Below are 20,287 nucleotides of genomic sequence, written 5' to 3'. Positions count from 1 at the left end.
CCCCTCAGTATTCTAAAACCATGCCTCAGAATGTGAGACATCACTCAGAACTTCTTAACCCTGTGAGTTCTGAGCCTCTCTCCACAGCCCATACCTATTATTATTATTCTTATTATACCTTTAAAATGGGTGTGTGCATCATCACAGATTACAAGAACATATCCCTTCTTTTCAAAATCATTTTTTTTAATGGGGGGGTGTCCTCCTCCATCAATCACTCTTGCACGTGCCTATTCAAAAGCATTTGTATTTTTAGTTTGGGTTCTTTCACCCTTAGGAGAGAAATTGGCCCAGTCGATTTCACAACTCTATTGCCTTGTATAGTTCTTCTCAGTAGAATAAAGTTCTTCTGAATCTTACCTGCGAAGGCATAGCTCAGGGGTCAGCAAACTTTTTCAGCAGGGGGCTGGTCCACTGTCCCTTAGACCTTGTGGGGGGCCGGACTATATATTTTTTTGGGGGGGAAATGAACAAATTCCTATGCCCCACAAATAACCCAGAGATGCATTTTAAATAAAAGCACACATTCTACTCATGTAAAAACATGCTGATTCCCAGACTGTCAGTGGGCTGGATTTAGAAGGCGATTGGGCCGAATCCATCCCCCGGGCCTTAATTTGCCTACCCATGCATAGGTGTCAACTTTTCCCTTGCGAGGAATCCCATTCAGAATAAGGGAATTTCCCTTAAAAAAAGGAAACAGTTGCCAGCTATGTGCCCATAGCAAAGCTGGATCACTGGGGATCCCTTGTCTGTGGGGACAGTTGTTGTTGGCAGGGAAACGACGGAGGAGTGCATCTTTGGTGGTGAAGTCAAACTGTTGGAAGGTTGCAGCGTCTACTGTAGAGATTGATATGGGAGAGACATGTTTTGTTGCGGCTGGGGCAGATAAAGGCGTCCGGTTGTGCTGCTGCAGATGCACCATGGCGTTTCTTCTCTCTGTGCTCCTCCCAGCGGTCATTCCTCCTCTGGTCACTGCTGTGGATGCCCAACCTGGCTGCTTACGTATCTCCAGACACTGTGGTCACCCTCAAGAATGATGGGGTTGATGTTGCCAGCCTTCATGTCTGCAGAAACCTTTGCAACTCAAGAGTTGGCCTGGTTCCTGGTGCCTGAAGCCAGCTCCCCGTAGAGCACGTCCTTGGGGATCTGCCATCTTCAATTCTGTGGACAATCTCTGGAGAGCTGCTATCTCCTTCCGTTGACCTCATTTTCCCCCTTTCTGCCTCAGGATACCTGATAGAGCGCAAGAAGAAAGGAAGCATGCGTTGGATGAAGCTGAATTTCGACGTTTTCACCGAGACAACCTATGAGTCCACCAAGATGATTGAGGGGGTGCTGTATGAGATGCGAGTCTTTGCCGTCAACGCAATCGGAGTCTCTCAGCCCAGCCTGAATACCAAACCTTTCATGCCTATCGGTGAGTAAATTTTGTGTGTTTATGGGGGAGGGTGCTATTGATCAAGACGATGGAAAGAGACAAGAGTATGAAATGTGGAGGCCGTGGAGTAATGATAAAGTGTGCGGGATAACCGAATTTATGATTGGGGAAAATGAGAAATTGAGAGAACTGTAATTGGCAGATTGTTTCACCCCAGCTGGCGGTAACCAGGGCCAGGGTCTTTTTAGTTGTGGCACCCTGCCTGTTCAGTGCCTTGCCAAGTGAGGTGCGCTAGGCCCTCCCCCAGCATTGCTTGAAGCAGCTAGTAAAAACATGGTTGTTCCAAAATACCGTACTTTTACCTGGCTGTTCTCTTTTCTGCTGGTAATTATTTGATGCCTTAATTTCACTGGCTGTTCTTGATTTCATTGTAGGGACCTGGTTTTGATGTCAATATTGGTGATTTTTCAAGGGATTGCTCTATATTTTAATATTAATATTTACATATGTATTAGGCTAATAATATCAGATTTATAAACAAATGTATGGGGTTAAGGTATTTTTTGGTATCTATTCACATATTTTTTCTCTACACATTTTTGTGACTTTTTCTTTCCTCCCCGTCTTTTGTATCACTTTATTTCTTTATAACTGAAAACTTTTCAATAAAATATTAATAATAACCCCCTGATATATTTTATTATCATTTTGCCCTTTGCATTGTATGATGCCATGAGTATCTTTGAAAACTAGGGGAGTATAATTTCCTTCTTCTCCTTCTTCTTCTTGTAGCTGAGTAAGATTGTCTTCCATAAAGACGGTTTTAACAGTGAGTCCGTAAGTGGCTGTGGAGGCCAATTCTGGATCCACACGTCCTTCCACAGTGGGGACATTGGTTTCTGGGCAGGAGTTGATCCCGGTGAGGGTTTGCCAAGCGTGCCTTCCTCCTAGCACGTTTCTCACTTTCATCCTGAGTTTGAGTGTCTTCAAAGCCCATGACGCCTTTGGTAAAGGCTGTTCTCCAATTGGAGCGCTTGCAGGCCAGTGTTTCCCAGTTGTTGGTGTTTGTACTACATTTTAAAAAGAAGAAGGAGAAAGAGAAGGCATTGACAAAAGGTACAAAATGGCAGGCTCTTGGCATTCGAGACCAACTGGAAGTTGTGGATTTGTCAGTGTAGATGAGAGACCAATGTTATGTTTGTGCATATGTGTAATTGCCCTTCTGCTTCCTCCCTCCTCCTTCAGCTCCCACTAGCGAGCCACTCCACCTCACCCTGGAGGATGTAACAGACACCACGGCCACTTTGAAGTGGCGTGCTCCAGACCGGATTGGTGCAGGGGGTATTGATGGCTACCTCATTGAGTGGTGCAAGGAAGGAAGTGAGTATCAGGGGGTCAAGGGTCTGGAAACCGAGCCTATTGAGGAATGGTTGAGGGAGTAGGGTTATGTTTGGCCTGGATAAGAGAAGACAGAGAGGAGATATGGTAGCCATCTTCAGATATCTAAAGGGCGGTCACATGGAAGATGGACCGGGCTTCTTTTCTGCTACTCTGGACGGTAGGACCCGAATCAATGGCTTCAAGTTACAAGAAAGGAGGTTCCAGCTAAGCGTCAGGAAGAGCTGATCGGCAGTGGAAAGGACTCAGAGCCTGGGGGTTGGTGGTGGGATGATGTTGAGGTGGTCAGAGGGAGAAGACTGGGTGGAGGAGGTGTCAGAAGCTGAATGGGCAACAGGGCTCAATGAGTTGGCAGAGTCTGTAGCAGAGAGAGAATTCCAGAATCAGAGGGAGGCCAAGAGGCAGAGATGACTCTGGCTGGTGAAGAGACATGGGTATTTTCCCTTCCTGCTGTTACAATATCCCCTCCCCACTTGTCTCCCAGAACCAGGAGAGGCATGAAAAGGGCGGAGGATAGGTTAGCTTCACATAGGCACAGTCTCAGAAAGCCCTGAAAAGAAGGGGACTTAGAGAGCTGTGGGGAGGGAAGGACCTTCAATCTCAGCAACTGCTTCGTGGAGGCAAGACCTACCATAGATGAGTTGCTGGGCTTATTAGGCCTGGCACTCCTGTGCACATGCTGTTTCTTTTTGCTAATAAAGAGTTAACTCCAACTTTCACAGTGTGATTTATTGCTGGCTCGCTCCTGACATCCAACACCTTTTACCTTCTAACCTTGTGTTCTCCGCTCCCAGCCGACGAATGGGTAGCTGCCAACACAGAGCTGGTCGAACGCTGTGGCTACACTGCTAAGGGACTTCCTACAGGGGAGAAGCTTTTGTTCCGGGTCATTGCGGTCAACATCGCTGGCAAGAGTTTACCAGCCACCCTTGCGCAGCCGGTCACTATCCGAGAGATTGTCCGTGAGTCAAGTTGTATTTCTTGAGCTGTGAACCCTGAGCTCCCTCAATGTCCCTACCCGGTCCCCTGGGCCTTGCTGCCTTATAAAGGGAGCCTGCAGAGGCAGAACATACAAGAGTTTCACTGCTCCAAAGGTTCTTGGAGAGCCAGACTGAGAAGATGTCCGTGGGCTAGATGTGCTTGTTGCTTCAAGTCACTAGGAATTAAGAGGAGGGGAGAAACTTGATTCCATTGGCATTTAGAGGTGGATCTGTCAAATTTGCAGTTTCCGAAACCAAATAAGAACTGACGCGCAGCCATCCTTCGGAATTCGTACTTAGCCATATTTTGCAATGCGATTCTCCTACCACAGTTTACAAAACGCACATGTTAGGTGAAAGTGTGCATGAAAGTTATTATAGCCATGAAAATAGTATACAAGAATTAGGAGAAATGGCTTGCAAAAAAAGGGGGGTACATGTAAATTTGTTTATTAGGAGAAATTCAAACTGAAATGCTGAAGAATTTTCGTGAGGATTTAAAAACCGCAAATTGCTGCAGAGATACGGAGAACTGGATTTAAGGCTGGAATGTTAAAGGACGTTGCCAAATTATAAACTTAAAACACTGAAGAATTTGAGTGTAGACTTATAGCACAATCCTAACCATGCCTGATGAGAAGTAAGTCCTATTGAATTCAATAGGGCCTACTCCCAGGTAAAGGGGGGCGGCGGTTATACGCAATATATCCCCACTGAAATCAGTAAGACTGAACTTAGTTGTCTTAAAGTCATCCCATTTATTTCAGTAGGTCTGCTTTTAAGTACCACACATTAATCTAGATCCAACCCAATGTGTGCCTAAACTGACGTTGGAAAGTCTCGATCCCAACCACCTGCCATCTTATGCAAATTTCATGCAGATTTGAGTCATGCGTTTGTGCCCTGCTTCCTTTAAATACTTAGTAATGTCTCTGTTTACCACACCATTAAAGCCCTATATGTGCTCCTTATAGTCCTAAATAGATTAGGAATTCAATTGGCAAATTGGCATATGGGTTCATACACCTCCCATATGAACTTGCCTGTCCTCTGAGGTTCTTGAATTAGGAACATATTTCTATATGCAACCCTTGTAACTTCTGAAGTGTGGTAAGTAAGGCCACACAGCAGGACCTTTTCTGTGGTGACCTCCAGCGTGTGGAATTTCCTGCCCCGTGAGGTTCGTTTGTCTTTCCTTACCCATGTTCTGCCATTGACCAAAGAACCTGCTTTCCGATCTAGCCTTTAATTTATTAGCCCCCTAAGGCTAAAGGCTGAGAAGTTTCTGGTCTCTCCGAGGCCCAAACTAGACACTACACACCATTCATGCCATCAGCAGCTGTACAAACGTTTTCAATATATAACTGGCGCCATTACACCATTCACGCCATCAGCAGCTGCGCAAGTGGTTTTTAAATATAAATTGCTGGGGTGAGGGGGTACAATCCAGATCAGGATCCCTGGTGGAAGTGGTGGGAGAGGGACTTTACCCACACTGTGGCCACAATATGGATCGGGGCCCTTGCACCTCCTGATTTCAGCCCACTCCTTATTTTCTTTTTGAAAGCAGCTGCTGAAGCTATCAGGCTATGATGCAAATAAGAGGTGATATTTTGCCCCTGCACCTCTGTGGGAGAAACTATATTTGTCTGACATGGGTGGGCTTATAATTTAAGCCCCCACATTGATTTGGAATGAGTAGAGGTGTCTAATTGGGACCAGGACCTCTTGCTTGGCTTCTACACCTAGTCCTCCTCCTAAATATTAAGTTGGTGCCAGGAGTATGCTGGTCAGATGGGTGGGGTTATAAATAATAAAATTCTTCTTATTATTATTTATAGGCTAGGTGCCTACGCGGGTGCTAGGGACGCGGGAGGCGCTGTGGGTTAAACCTCAGTGCCTAGGACTTGCCGATCGTATGGTCGGCGGTTCGAATCCCTGCAGCGGGGTGAGCTCCCGTCTTTCGGTCCCAGCTCCTGCCCACCTAGCAGTTCGAAAGCACCCCTAAGTGCAAGTAGTTAAATAGGGACCGCTTTATAGCGGGAAAGTAAACGGCATTTCCGTGTGCTGCGCTGGTGCTGGCTTGCCAGAGCAGCTTCGTCACGCTGGCCACGTGACCCGGAAGTGTCTTCGGACAGCGCTGGCCCCCGGCCTCTTAAGTGAGATGGGCGCACAACCCTAGAATCGGACACGACTGGCCCGTACGGGCAGGGGTACCTTTACCTTTACCTAGGTGCCTACAACTCCCATTCTTCCCTCCCTCTTATTCCACCCCCGCCTTTCCTGCTGGTGTCCTCCATTTTCCCCCAAGCCAACCCACTTATTTCTCTCTCGCCTTACAGAGCAGCCCAAAATCCGCCTTCCTCGCCATCTCCGGACGACGTACATCAGGAGAGTTGGAGAACAGGTCAACTTGGTGATCCCATTCCAGGTGAGCAGTTGGCTTTGGGGTTCCACCCACCCTGGAATTCACGTTTACCCAGAAGAACATTGAGGGAGGTTTGAAGTTTCACATGAAGCCCTTCCTCATCCAGGTTCTGCATCATGCTTCATGTTCCTATCACAGTTTTAAGTAAACAAACAAACAAACAAACATTATGAGGAACGGCTAAGGGAGCTGGGCATGTTTAGCCTGGAGAAGAGGAGGTTAAGGGGTGATATGATAGCCATGTTCAAATATATAAAAGGATGTCACATAGAGGAGGGAGAAAGGTTGTTTTCTGCTGCTCCAGAGAAGCGGACATGGAGCAATGGTTCCAAACTACAAGAAAGAAGATTCCACCTAAACATTAGGAAGAACTTCCTGACAGTAAGACAGTAAGAGCTGTTCGACAGTGGAATTTGCTGCCAAGGAGTGTGGTGGAGTCTCCTTCTTTGGAGGTCTTTAAGCAGAGGCTTGACAACCATATGTCAGGAGTGCTCTGATGGTGTTTCCTGCTTGGCAGGGGGATGGACTCGATGGCCCTTGTGGTCTTTTCCAACTCTATGATTCTATGAAACAAACAAACAAACAGCAACTTACCTACACAGTCTTTCTGTCAGCCCTTCCTCTCAGTGCTGTGTCTGGGTTTGTCAAAACTCTCCTCTGAGCTTTGATGGCTAACCTCTGAAAGCTCTCCAGATACTTCCCAACCATGATCTCCCATTGAGGAAACGTCAGCCCCATTAGCCTGCAAACCTTCCTACCAAAAGAAGGTTGCCCCAAGTAACTGAAAAACTTTGTTAACCTCCACATCCCAGCATCCTAGGAGTATTCCATCCAACTGCGGTGTTTGCAGACTCATTCCTCCTGCAGTCTCCAATTCGGGACCAAGCCCAAATGCAGAATGTATGCCTACAACATCCTGCCAGTTTATTTTCCTCATATTTTGCGGGGTCTTTCCTCATTGAAGAGTGCAGGAGAAGTCCAAAAGCAACTCATTTTTTAGGTGACGTTTTGGTTGGCACTCCTAATACAGCTGTACCTTGGATCCCGAATGCCTAGGTACTCGGACGTTTTCCCTCCCGAACCCCGCAAACCCAGGAGGGGGTGTTCTGGTTTGCAAATGTTCTTCAGAACCTGAATGTCCAATGGGGCTTCTGTGGCTTCCGAATGCCTGCAGGAGCTTCCTGCAGCCAATCAGAAACCGCACTTTGGTTTTCAAACCTTTTGGAAGTCAAACGGACTTCCAGAATGGATTCCATTCGACTTCCAAGGTAGAACTGTAAAAGGTTTGCCAGCTGTGGGTTTTGAACTTCCTCCCCTTATGGACAAACACAACTTCCTTTTATTTATTGATTTTTAGACACATAAAACCAGGCATAGGCAAACTCGGCCCTCCAGATGTTTTGGGACTACAACTCCCATTACCCCTGACCACTGGTCCTGTTAGCTAGGGGTGATGGGAGTTGTAGTCCCAAAACATCTGGAGGGCCGAGTTTGCCTATGCCTGCATAAAACTATTCATGCGCCATCCGAGAACTCAGCTGGGAAAAGCTGGGAAATGTGGGGAGAAGTGGGGCAGGGCGGGTGGAAGGGAAGCCGCTAGAATGAAGGCCTCTGTGGCAATTCCAAGCCTTTGATCATCTCCAGGGTAAACCCCGCCCTGTAGTCACCTGGTTAAAGGATGGGAAGCCTCTGGACCCCAAAGAGATCAACATCCGCACCTCCGACTTGGACACCATCCTTTTCATACGCAAAGCTCAACGGCACCACTCTGGCTTCTACGAACTCTCGGTTAAGATTGAGAACATGGAGGACAAGGCTGTCATCAAGATCCGGGTTGTTGGTAAGGAGGACCGGCCTTCCTTTGAGATTTCATTGTTGCAACAGCAAATTTACATTTTTTTAAAAAAGCTAATCATGTTTTGGGGGTGCAGTCGGGGCAGGCGGATATGGGGGAGACTGTGTAGAGGGGGATGTGTGTGTGTCGTCCCGAGTTCTCTTAGAATCATGTGATTTTAGAGCCGAAAAGACATTGGCGGTCATCTAGTTGCGTCAATCAATTGACATCTATTTCGGTGGTACCCAAATTGTTGGTCCACAGACCCTAGAGGGCCTGTGTAACCCACCCAAGGGATCCGTGGCACCATACACATAACAAAAACTACCATAATAATAATAATAATAATAATAATAACAACAACAACAACAACAACAACAACAACATTTATTTATACACTGCCCATCTGGCTGGGCTTCCCCAGCCACTCTGGGCTGCTCCCAACAGAATATTAATAATAATTTTAAAAGTGATAAAACATCAAACATTAAAAACTTTCCCAAACAGGGCTGCCTTCAGATGTCTTCTAAAAGTCAGATAGTTGTTAATTTCCTTGACATCTGATGGGAGGGTGTTCCACAGGGCGGGTGCCACTACTGAGAAGGCCTTTTGCCTGGTTCCCTGTAACCTCACTTCTTGCAGGGAAGGAACCGCCAGAAGGCCCTCGGAGCTGGACCTCAGTGTCCGGGCTGAACGATGGGGGTGGGTCCGCTCCTTCAGGTACTGGGCTGAGGCTGTTTAGGGCTTTAAAGGTCTAATGATATCATAGAGATATCATTTTTTTCAAAAGTAAGGGGCCCACGGTTTGGATTTTGAAAAACAAGGGGTGCTTAACTACTTGGAACCATTGGTCTAGTTCAACACCCCACCCGGCTCAGTTCACGAATATTGTAACAGAGAATCTTAATTTTGTCTTTGGTGAGGTCCACTCTCGCCTTGGTGCAGGTAGTTAGAGAGGGAGATGAAGAAACACTTATAAAAGGCCTAACGTTTTCTAAGTGTTGTGCAGACATTCAAAAGGAAGGCAGTAGCTGAGTGTGCGCACACCATATAAGTAAAGCCCATGACTTCAACACCTCCTGGGGACTGTGGTTTGTTAAAAGGTGCTGGGGAGCAAAACGGCAGTTCCCAGGATTCTTCAGGGGAAAGCCATGTGCTTTAAATGTGTGGAGCCAACTCCTGCCCACAGGCTCACAATCGACTGGCGAAAGGAGCAGGGAGGGAAGAGGGAAGCAAGCACTGGAACAGTTGTTCTGTTGTTCCCTTATCTGGCCAACGGGTGGGGCTGAGCTGGTCTTTACCATTCCATTATATAATATAATTCCATTATAATCTTCCCTCACTGCGAGAAGCCAAGTTACAGGGAACCAGGCAGAGGCCTTCTCGGTAGTGGCACCTGCCCTGTGGAACGCCCTCCCACCAGATGTCACCAGATGTCAAACAACAACTACCAGACTTTTAGACGACATCTGAAGGCAGCCCTGTTTAGGGAAGATTTTAATGTTTCATGTATTACTTTATTTTAATATTGTGTTGGAAGCCGCCCAGAGTGGCTGGGGAAACCCAGCCAGATGGGCGGGGTATAAATAATAAATTATTATTATTATTATTATTATTATTATTATTATTATTATTCCTGGAAGGCAAGAGGTGCAGACAACCAGTGGCCCTAAACCCAAAGCCCAGAGGCGAGAGTTTCCTTCGCTTCAGCTCTGCTGTCCCAGGGCGGTTGGAAGATGGCCTGGCAACTTAGAGGGAAGCAAGGGGTGGGCACAGTCTCTGTTCTCCCCCCTCCCTTCCCCCTTCCTTCTTGCTGCAGCTGCTAAATTGTTAACAAGCTTTAATCCAGGCCTGCTCCATCAGTCTCCTCTCTCCCCGTGGGAGACCGAGATGCTCTCAACTCCCAGGCCTGCGAGAGAGACAGGAGGGTTGGCAGGGCACTAGGCAGCCTTCAGCCAGCTGCGCAGCGACCTCAGAAGATGCTACCCATGGAAGCAAGGCACCTCTTCGTCTGGCTGGGCTGGCAGCTGCCTCCTGGCCTCTACCCCACTGGGGTTCTGTCTAGGGAGAGGAGAAAATAATTGAATCCAGTTAGCATTTAAAAGCAAACATCCCAACAGACCCCCATTCCGAAACAAAGCACAAACCGAAACACGTCCGTCCTTCAAAAACCCACCCTCTCCTGCATTTTGCAGTGCAGCTCTCCTGCCAAGGAATGTGTACAAAAATGTCTGTGCTTTGTTGTTGTTGTTTAGTTGTTTAGTCATGTCCGACTCTTCGTGACCCCATGGACCAGAGCACGCCAGGCACTCCTGTCTTCCACTGCCTCCCGCAGTTTGGTCAAACTCATGCTGGTAGCTTCGAGAACACTATCCAACCATCTTGTCCTCTGTCGTCCCCTTCTCCTTGTGCCCTCCATCTTTCCCAACACCAGGGTCTTTTCCAGGGAGTCTTCTCTTCTCATGAGGTGGCCAAAGTATTGGAGCCTCAGCTTCAGGATTTGTCCTTCCAGTGAGCACTTGGGGCTGATTTCCTTCAGAATTAATAGGTTTGATTTTCTTGCAGTCCATGGGACTCTCAAGAGTCTCCTCCAGCACCATAATTCAAAAGCATCAATTCTTTGGGGATCACCCTTCTTTATGGTCCAGCTCTCACTTCCATACATCACTACTGGGAAAATAATGTCTGTGCTAGGGTGAAGCAAATGCATACGTAAGTGAAAATAACATTCAAAAATGTGTTTTTGAAATTAAATTCTTTCAACATACTGCAGCACAATACAGATAAGTAATGAAATATCCTACCCTATCCCAGAAGCTGGGCAATAAATGCAATATAACATCCAAAGAACACAATAAGTTCTTACCCCTAGACTACCATTTGTACAGAAGGCGATAAACATTTTATGTTAAACATTTCCCCCCCTAATGTGAGGGGTGTCCTCTGTTTTCATTTTTAGCCATGTACATAATATAGCCGCACCATAATAAAGCCTGAATAGCTCAGTCAGTTAGAGCGTGGTTTTGCTAACGCCAAGGTTGCAGGTTCGATCCCTGCACGGGACAGCTGCATATTCCTGCATTGCAGGGGGGTTGGACTAGATGACCCTCAGGGTCCCTTCCAATTCTACCATTCTATGATTCAATCAGTTCCGAAAGGGTCAAACCTTGTGCTAGAGAAAAATGCATGATACTAGGAGAAATCGCTTTTCAAAAATTAGGCAAAGTTGCATACAAAAATGTGTGTATTAGGCGGCATTTGCACTAAAAAGCAAATGAAATTTCACGGGAACTTCATCTTTTCACACCCACCCGCCTACGCACACTGATGTGGAATCGTGCAAAAGAATTCAGAGGAAAGAGAAACTCAGAGAAACTGAAATGGATTGATTTGTCCATCCCTATTTCTCCCCCATCGAAGTACTAACCAGGCCTGACCCTGCTTAGCTTCCGAGATCAGACGAGATTGGTTGTGTTCAGGGTAGTATGGCCGTAGTGTGGATGGGTGGCGCTGTGGGTTAAACCACAGAGCCTAGTACTTGCCGATCAGAAGGTCGGCAGTTCGAATCCCCGCAACGGGGTGAGCTCCCGTTGCTCGGTCCCTGCTCCTGCCAACCTAGCAGTTCGAAAGCACGTCAAAGTGCAAGTAGATAAATAGGTACCGCTCCGGCGGGAAGGTAAACGGCGTTTCCGTGCGCTGCTCTGGTTCGCCAGAAGCGGCTTAGTCATGTTGGCCACATGATCCGGAAGCTGTACGCCGGCTCCCTCGGCCAATAAAGCGAGATGAGCGCTGCAACCCCAGAGTCAGCCACGACTGGACCTAATGGTCAGGGGTCCCTTTACCTTTTAATTCCCCCCCTTCCACTGGGAGACATACTTGGTGTCCACAACTTCTCTCTTACCCCCCTAGCGCCACCCCCCATCCTGACCTCCTTGGTGCCTGGTACCCCTTCCCCACCCCCTCCTCCTCCCTCTCTGCCTGTGTCACCATTTCCTATCAGCTCCCACCCTTCCCCCACGGTAAGAGGGGAGAGATCATGTTCTTCCATTCTATATTTAAGCTTCCCCCTCATGGTTTAAGCCAGATGTCACCTCTCCCGACACCGCCGAAAAAGGCCCCCCTCCCTCGCCCTCCCCAGACACGGGCACTTTCTGATCAGCCGCCTCCTCTAATCCCGATTTGGCTGGCGGAATGTTTGAAGTGAAATTTAGCATCTTCCAAGAGCCTTCTGGGAATCTGCCTTTGAAAGCGGAGCATGCTGGAGAAGGTGCTAGCCGCAAATCTGCCCTCCGGCCCACCCCACCCCACCTTCCCAGCGCCAGCAGACAGGGCTGGGTCTCTCTGTGTTTGTGTTGCATGTTTCTACCATGTATTGAATTAGCTGCTTCCTGCATCTGTTTCAGCCAGGGGTGCAATGACACTTCAGCAGGGTGCCTTTGGGTCGTTTCAGGCTATTGTCTTACCATTCTTAACGGGCTCCCCTCTTGAGATGATATTGTGTATTATCTACTTACCATAGATTCCGGCGTATTAGGAGACTGGGCGTATTAGACGACCCCCCAAATTGGCAGCTGCAATTTGGGGTTCGTCTTATAAGCCCAGTCTTTCTCCTGGCACGGAGCCCGCTGCCTGCTGCCCGTACCCGGCGTATAAGACGACCCCCGACTTTTTAACTTCTTTTCCGGGGTTAAAAAGTCGTCTTATATGCCGGAATCTACGGTAACTTTGAAATGTGCTGGATTTGCTCGGTCTGCTGAGTGGAGCCCTGGACTTTTGTCCCAGAGCCTGCTGACAGCATTTTAGCAGGTTACAGAAGATGGGTTCAATGATTTACTCATGCTATCCCCATTTAATAATAATAATAATAATAATAATAATAATAATAATAATAATAATAATAATCGCCCTTCCCGGTTCAGAAAACCGGGCTCAGGGCGGCTAACAACAAATTTAAAACACTTAATTGATGCAACAAAAAACAGCATAAAATACAGTATAAAACGTGAAAAGCAATAAATTCAGAATTCAAAAATCAGTTTAGGGGGAAATCCATCCAATAAACATTAGATGATCACCAGGGCTAGCTGGCTTAATTAGTCCTATTTGGGCCAGCGAGGAGACCAGGGGAGAATTAGCTGTGGGATCCCAGATTGGGTAATTGTCATAAAAAGGGGAGGGGAGGGGAGGGAGGGGAATAAAAGATCAGGCTAAGTTCAAATTGAAAGCCAGGTGGAATAGCTCTGTCTTACAGGCCCTGCAGAAGGAAGTTAAATCCTGCAGGGCCCTGGTCTCATGGGACAGAGCATTCCACCAGGTCGGGGCCATCACTGAGCAGGCCCTGGCCCTGGTGGAGGATAATCTGATAATTTAATATGGTTTAGAGAGCTGCTGGGTCTATTGTATTTGTTTACATCATTTTAGCAATTGCAGGGAACCTTTTGCTTACATCGTTTTGGCTAAGGGACCATTCCCTGTTTATCCATAGTGATGCAGCCCTTGTTGTTTCCCATTCCTTCTGCAGAGAAACCGGGTCCAGCACACAACGTGATGGTGAAGGAAGTGTGGGGCTTCAATGCCTTAGTCGAGTGGGAGCCTCCTAAGGACGATGGGAATTCGGAGATTACGGGCTACTCCATCCAAAAAGCTGACAAGAAGACCATGGTAAGGTTCCCTTTCCCTATTGGGCTTCTGCTTCTAGTAATGATGAATCAAAGTCTAGTAATGGGCTTGGTTTTTCCCCTGGCTCTCGCTGAGAATGTGTGCCAGCGGCTACTTTGCAATGTTGCAAGGGTCTAACTGAGGCAGGACATTGTGGGTTGTATGCAGTGCTAGTCCTACTCAGAGAAGACCCATTGAAATCAACTAATTGGTTTAACTAGGTCCATTAATGACAATGACTGCAATGGCTTCCAGTCCATTTCCAGGACCTGCTCAAAAACACTGGTCTTTACCTGTCAGGAGTAAGCATGGACCAATGGTACCAAATAGTATGGGAAACAGCCTTAATAGAAAAATTAGCCAATAAACTGAAACTGACATGGGGACAAATAGAAGAAGACGCCTTCACCCCAATATGGCTCCCCTTTATCACATACACAGCCCAACAAGACAACGACAAAAATCCACCAACAGCATACAAATCAATATGGCTAACCTGCTCCAAAACACCCACCCACCCCACTCACACATGAAAACAAAGACCACCACAGCCAACCACAAATGAACAGCCACACTTTAGGCCAACCCCAACCTCTCTCACACCAAAGAAACACAAGTGAATAGCAGAGAACCTGCACAAGCGACGCTGACACAAAACTCTGTATATATTAAGTATAATAGAAACATCGCCACCCAACCCCCCCCGTCACTCACCTTCCCCCCCTCCACCTCTTTCCCCCTTTTCTTCCTAATGTCTCAACAAATGAAACTGATCTGTAAAAAATGTTACTTAGAGAAGGGGGAAAAAAGAGAGGCATTGCACATACTTTTGCAAACCAAGAAAATGTAAAAAAATACATTAAAAAAACAAAAAACAAAAACACTGGTCTTTAAAGCCCTTCATGAGATAGGGTCAGGGTATTTGAAGGACCACCTGTCTTGTACTTACCTGCACATGAAGAACTTCTGCGGTGGGCCTCCTACAGGTGCCCCTGCCATCTAAGTGACCAAAGGTGAGAACATTTTGGTGACAGCACACCAGTTGCAGAATGCTCTCCCTAGAGATGTTTGCTCGGTGCTGACCTTATAATCCTTTTTGGCAGGGGCAAATGCTTTAAACATTTCCCCCCATCAGTTCTTTAGGCTGTGTTACACATCTAAAGCACACAACTCTCTCTAAAGAATCCCGGGAACTGTAGTTTTGTCCCTCGTGGAGCTACAACCCCCAGCACCCTTCACAAACTACAGTTCCCAGGATTCCTGAGGTGGGGTAACTCGTGTGCTTTAAACATGCTTTAAATATACGGTGCGTACCCAGCCGTCGATGCAGTTTTAGACCCTGCTGCTTGCTTTTGTGAGTTGGTTAGTATAAAAACACTTGCGACAAATGGATACTGAATAGTTGTGCAAAAGGGAAGCAGCCTCCCATCCGAAGTTAGTGACCCCAATTCAGTTAGAATTAATTCATACAAACATGCTCAGATTGCTCATTTACTGCTGACACTATCAGCAGTAAAGAGAGAGAAAGAAAGAGAAAGAGAACTTCTTCTACCACTGTGAAGGTTCACATTTTGCCAGTGGCAAAATTCACAGCAGGAAGACCAGGCAGCAGTTCCAAGCCTGCTACAAGAGCAGCATCAAAGGAGCACAGATCTTGTTTCTGGAGGACATGATGTAGTTACCTCCCATTATATATATATATATATATATATATATATATATATATATATAGATTTATATCCTCTTATTTTAGGCTACAAGCTTTCAGAGTAAAAATAAAAATCCAAATGACAGATATGTAGAAGTACATCACAGAAAAGAGCATGTAAAAAACAATAACAGGAGGAGAAACTTTCAGCTAGATAAAATAGAAAAGCTGGGCTGGTTTTTTTAAAAAATAAAAAAGAACATCGTTCCCTTGCCTACTGCCAAAGCTGCATCAAGCACTTATGCACAACCAGGAAGCCTCAATCCTACATCGCCTCTCATCCCACTTCTTGAGCATCTACCCCTTCCCTCTCTGTGGACCCTGTACACCTCTCTGTTGTTTTAGAGGGGGGAGGCACCTGTGGCTCAGATCCTTCCTCCCCCGCAGCTATTTCTCTGACTGTCCCTGCTCTCCTTCCGCAGGAGTGGTTCACAGTATACGAGCACAACCGCCTCACCCGCTGCACGGTGTCTGACCTCATCATCGGCAATGAATACTACTTCCGAGTCTACAGCGAGAACATCTGTGGGCTTAGCGAAGCTCCCGGGGTCTCCAAAAACACTGCCCACATTCAGAAATCTGGTAAATGCAGTAGAACCAGATGGTGGCTGGCAATTGCTCTAACGGTCACGGAATGGGACCACCAGGGCTTAGCAGAAGGGGCTGCGGTCTGCACCTTCAAGGCTAATTCACAGAAGGGAACTTCGTTATCTGAACACTCTGATGCAGTTCGTGGCTCATAAAAAAAGCATCAAAAGACATTAAGATGCATATTTTGAGGAGAAATATTCAATCGAACCAGGGCTTTCCGGGCTCTAGCTGTTTTTGGACTGCGGTTCCCATTGTCCCTGACCACTGGTCCTGCTGGCTAGGGGTGATTGGAGTTGTGGTTCGGGGCCAGCTGGAGACGGGACTTACCCCAGGTTAAGTCTGTATAGGATTGAAACCTGACCCACGGTTTTGGGCTACTTCATGCAATGCATACTAGCTAGATGTTTTGGTCGTAAGTCGTTCTGGGTTGCCTTGGGCAAGATAAAGTGACTAACAAATGTTAATAATAATAATAATAATACTATTTTGAGAGAAAATAATATACAGTGGTATCTCGAGTTACATATGCTTCAGGTTACAGACACTTCAGGTTACAGACTCCACTAACCCAGAAATAGTACCTCAGGTTAAGAACTTTGCTTCAGGATGAGAACAGAAATCGTGCTCTGGCAGCGTGGCAACAGCGGGAGGCCCCATTAGCTAAAGTGGTGCTTCAGGTTAAGAACAGTTTCAGGTTAAGAACGGACCTCTGGCACGAATTAAGTACTTAACCTGAGGTACCACTACATTCATGAATGCATATTTAAATGTGAATTTTCATGCAACTGCCATTGGCAGTTTAATACCCAAAAACACGAAAACCAACATGTGAGAATGACGCAGACTAGAAATTAGCTGGCAGTGCAATCCTATGCATGTCTGCCTGAGAAGTAAACCTCGTTGAGTTTGTTTCATACACACTGCTTGATTGTAAAAATCCTCAAAGCAGCTTACAGAAAGCTTCAACGGGACACTAAGAGCTGTTCGACAGTCTCCCTTGAGAGGCTCTTATTTTAGCAGAGGCTGGATGGCCGTCTGTCATGGATGCTTCAGTTGAGATTCCCAGATGATTTTTGGGATCCCTTCCAACTCTCCAGTTTTATGATTTACTTCCGGGTCTGTGCATATAGTAGGCCTTGCATCCCAATTTGCCCATCCCTAAGATCCGCTGATGGATTTGCTGTTTCCCTCCCCACCCCCTTCCCTTTCAGGAATAATCTGTAAACAGCTAAACTACAAGGAACATGACTTCAGCCATGCCCCTGTGTTCATGACGCCCCTGGTAGACCGGACAGTCGTGGCTGGGTACACCACTGCCTTGAACTGTGCTGTGAGAGGATTTCCTAAAGTAAGTGCTGAGTGAGGAGGCGAAAAGGGATGATGTCGAGTTGTTTGGAGTGGCTGTTATCAAAAGACTAGGAATGTGGCGCTGAGAGGGATGTGAGATAACTGGAGGAGGGGAAAGCATGAAGACGGGGAAAGTGAACAGTGGACTAAGGATGGTACTTCCAAAATGTTGGGCTTTTTTTTTTTTAAAAAGCGTTGCTACAAATAAGAAAACAACAACCTTAGATTCAGTAAATTATAACCAGTATTAAAACTGAGGATTTTTCTTAATAGCAACTCACACCAACGCCTCAATAATTGTCAGATACTGTGAATATGATTTTGAAGATGCTGCTAATTTAATTAAAATAAACATGCCTGTGCTTCCCCCCTACCTCGCCTCCAGCCATTCATTTTTTTTGTTCCTCATAAGGAGGGTGACAAGGTACCACCAGTGATAATTAGTGTGTTGTGAGGGAGGTGATTAAGCCTTCTCTCAGCTGCTAGGACTGCCCCCCTTTCTGCTGGCATGTTTTAATTGATTTTCTCCAAGAGTTCCTCCAGCGTGTCAGTCAGTAATTTGTGGGAGGAAATCTAGCACATACAGAAACTTTGAGGTTTGCACAGTTAAAGTGGATTAAAGTGCTGCCCTGGAGCAACAAATCCACTTTAAAAAAGCTTGGGTTTTTTGCAGTTTGGAAAAGCAGTGCAGAAATGCACAGAAAGGAGTGAAAGGAATGAATGTTTAATAGGAAGGCATGTGAACCCCCTGCAAGCAAATCAGAACGAGTGCTTAATGTCCTATAACCACCCTGCAAACGAATCACAATGCTCAATAAAACATTGGGCAGACCGCATCTGGAATACTACGTCCAGTTCTGGGCACCACAATTTCGGGATATAGACATGGTGAAATGTGTGCAGAGGAGGGCAGCCAAGATGATCAAAGGTCTGGAAAGCAAGCCTTATGAGGAACGGTTGAGGAAGTTGGGTATGTTTAGCCTGGAAAAGAGGAGATATGATAGCCATCTTCAAATATCTTAAGGGCTGTCACGTAGAAGATGCATCAAGCTTGTTTTCTCCTGCTCTGGAGGGTAGGACTCAAACCCAATGGCTTCAGGATACCAGAGATTCCCACTAAACATCAGGAAGAACTTTCTGACAGTAAGAGCTGTTTGATGGTGGAAATGGTTGTGGACTCTCCTTCCTTGGCGGTTTTTAAGCAGAGGTTGGTCTAGCCTGGATCTACTACAGATGGGATGCATTGTCAAGCTGAAATATGAACTCTTTTTAGATACTGAGTGCTGGAAAGACACCTGGAATCTGGCACACTTGGGGTTTTTGTTTTTTTTAAGCACATGGCTGACAAACCTTCATTTTCAGGGATAAAAGGTTGGCATCATTTTCAATGCTAATACTTAAAACTGATAGGTTGGGGATTTTTTGCACACAATTTTGGTTGCAACCGTTTCGCCTTTGAGCGTCTGAGGCGGTACAATTCGATACATGACAACGTGGTTTAGAACGGAGTGTGTGGTGATCAGGATTCCTTTTAATCTCTTCTCGCCCTTTGTCTGTTCCCAGCCCAAAATAATCTGGATGAAGAACAAAATGGACATCAGCGGGGACCCAAAGTTCCTGCAGAAAAACAACCAGGGAGTGCTGACCCTCAACATCCGCAAGCCGAGCCCTTTTGACAGCGCCACTTACTCCTGCAAGGCCGTCAATGAACTGGGGGAGGCCATAGTGGACTGCAAGCTGGAGGTCAAAGGTGACTGCAGCATGAAAGGGAAATGGGTTGTCATTGCTCAAATTCCTTTTTCCTGCCATTGTTTCGGAAACTGAAACTTGAACAGCAATGTTCAAGAACCCTGATTTGTGAAGAGAAGCTTTCTCTCAGCCATTCCATAAGCTCACCCCACATCCCTAAAATGGGTAGAAGTTACGGTTGTTATATAGACTGCCAGGTTTAAACCTGACAATTCCACTTGTACCTTTAGGGTGAGGGATATGTGTTCCTTCAGATGTTCCTGGGCTTTAGCTCCCATCATCCATGCCTGTTGGCTGATGGGAGTTGAAGTTCAACAGCCTCTGCAGGACAATGTTTGCTTAGAAGTGCAGAAAGGCGGAATCCATGCTTATTTCCCACATGCATGCATAGGCAAGTGGGATTGGTGGAAGTGGAAAACACAATCCCTTCTCATTCACAGAGAGTAAAAGTGTGTCCGCCAAAACTCTTGCTTGATACTCTTTTCATCTCTTCTCTCCCCCCCGCCCCACAGCGCCACAGTAATCTTATTGCCACAACTGCCAACACCTGGAAGAGGTGAGTAACACGGAACACGCCATGCTGGGTGAAGAGGAACAAGCAGTTATTTGGATTTCAAGGCAGAAAACGGAATTCCTTTATAAATCTGGAAACGACTGCAATTTGGAGGGTGGAGGAAGCAGCCTGGTGAAGGGGGCTGTGGCAGTCTGGGATGGAGTTGCTGGGTGACTAGAATTTGGGCTGGGGTGGAGAGGGAGAGAGCTGTGTATGTTTCGTGTCGGACCTGGTTGGCAGGAACAGAGCCTCGTGGTCCGAAGCAAGACCGAATGTGCAGGAACCGTGCACAGAAGCCGTGCTTACAAAATGGAGGAGGGATGCTTGAGTGTGCTTACTTGGATGAATCTGTTTGCCTCGCCCTACTCACTAGCCAATGGTGTTAATTCCTGCTCTGCTCTTTCCACACAGCTTACGATCACCCCCCTTCTTTTCTCCACGGTGTCCCTTCCCACCTCGTGCAGATGCTAAGTGGGGAAGGGGATTGAGGCGACTTCACCTCCTCACCCCACTGAAGAAGCTACACATATCATGCTTGGATAGAAGGAAGCTACCACAGACCAGCTAACCCGCCCCTGTATCTGTCCGTGTGCCTGTCTGGTCCGTTGTTGTGTCAATAAAGTGACCTTGATGGGATAACCTGTGTGTGTCGCTTGTCCC

The 20,287-nt window shown here is 46.7% G+C and overlaps 1 protein-coding gene across 2 annotated transcripts in view; it reads left to right on the top strand.

Annotated features, from left to right (window-relative positions):
- Positions 1-20,266, top strand: part of MYBPC2 (myosin binding protein C2) — a 66,562-nt gene extending 46,296 nt beyond the window's left edge. For both annotated transcript variants that reach the window (XM_053362757.1, XM_053362756.1), the window contains exons 20-30: positions 1,232-1,420; positions 2,627-2,761; positions 3,574-3,741; positions 6,102-6,190; positions 7,832-8,027; positions 13,543-13,682; positions 15,810-15,969; positions 17,190-17,326; positions 18,889-19,075; positions 19,587-19,630; positions 20,039-20,266. In XM_053362757.1, coding sequence (XP_053218732.1) covers positions 1,232-1,420; positions 2,627-2,761; positions 3,574-3,741; positions 6,102-6,190; positions 7,832-8,027; positions 13,543-13,682; positions 15,810-15,969; positions 17,190-17,326; positions 18,889-19,075; positions 19,587-19,597 — 1,412 coding nt within the window. In that variant the 3' untranslated portion in view covers positions 19,598-19,630; positions 20,039-20,266. The remainder of the gene's footprint in view (positions 1-1,231; positions 1,421-2,626; positions 2,762-3,573; positions 3,742-6,101; positions 6,191-7,831; positions 8,028-13,542; positions 13,683-15,809; positions 15,970-17,189; positions 17,327-18,888; positions 19,076-19,586; positions 19,631-20,038) is intronic.
- Positions 20,267-20,287: the final 21 nt, after the last annotated feature.

This window comes from Podarcis raffonei, chromosome 13 (genome assembly GCF_027172205.1).
Source record: "Podarcis raffonei isolate rPodRaf1 chromosome 13, rPodRaf1.pri, whole genome shotgun sequence".
Lineage (NCBI taxonomy): Eukaryota > Metazoa > Chordata > Lepidosauria > Squamata > Lacertidae > Podarcis > Podarcis raffonei.
This window is presented reverse-complemented; position numbering and strand designations above follow the sequence as displayed.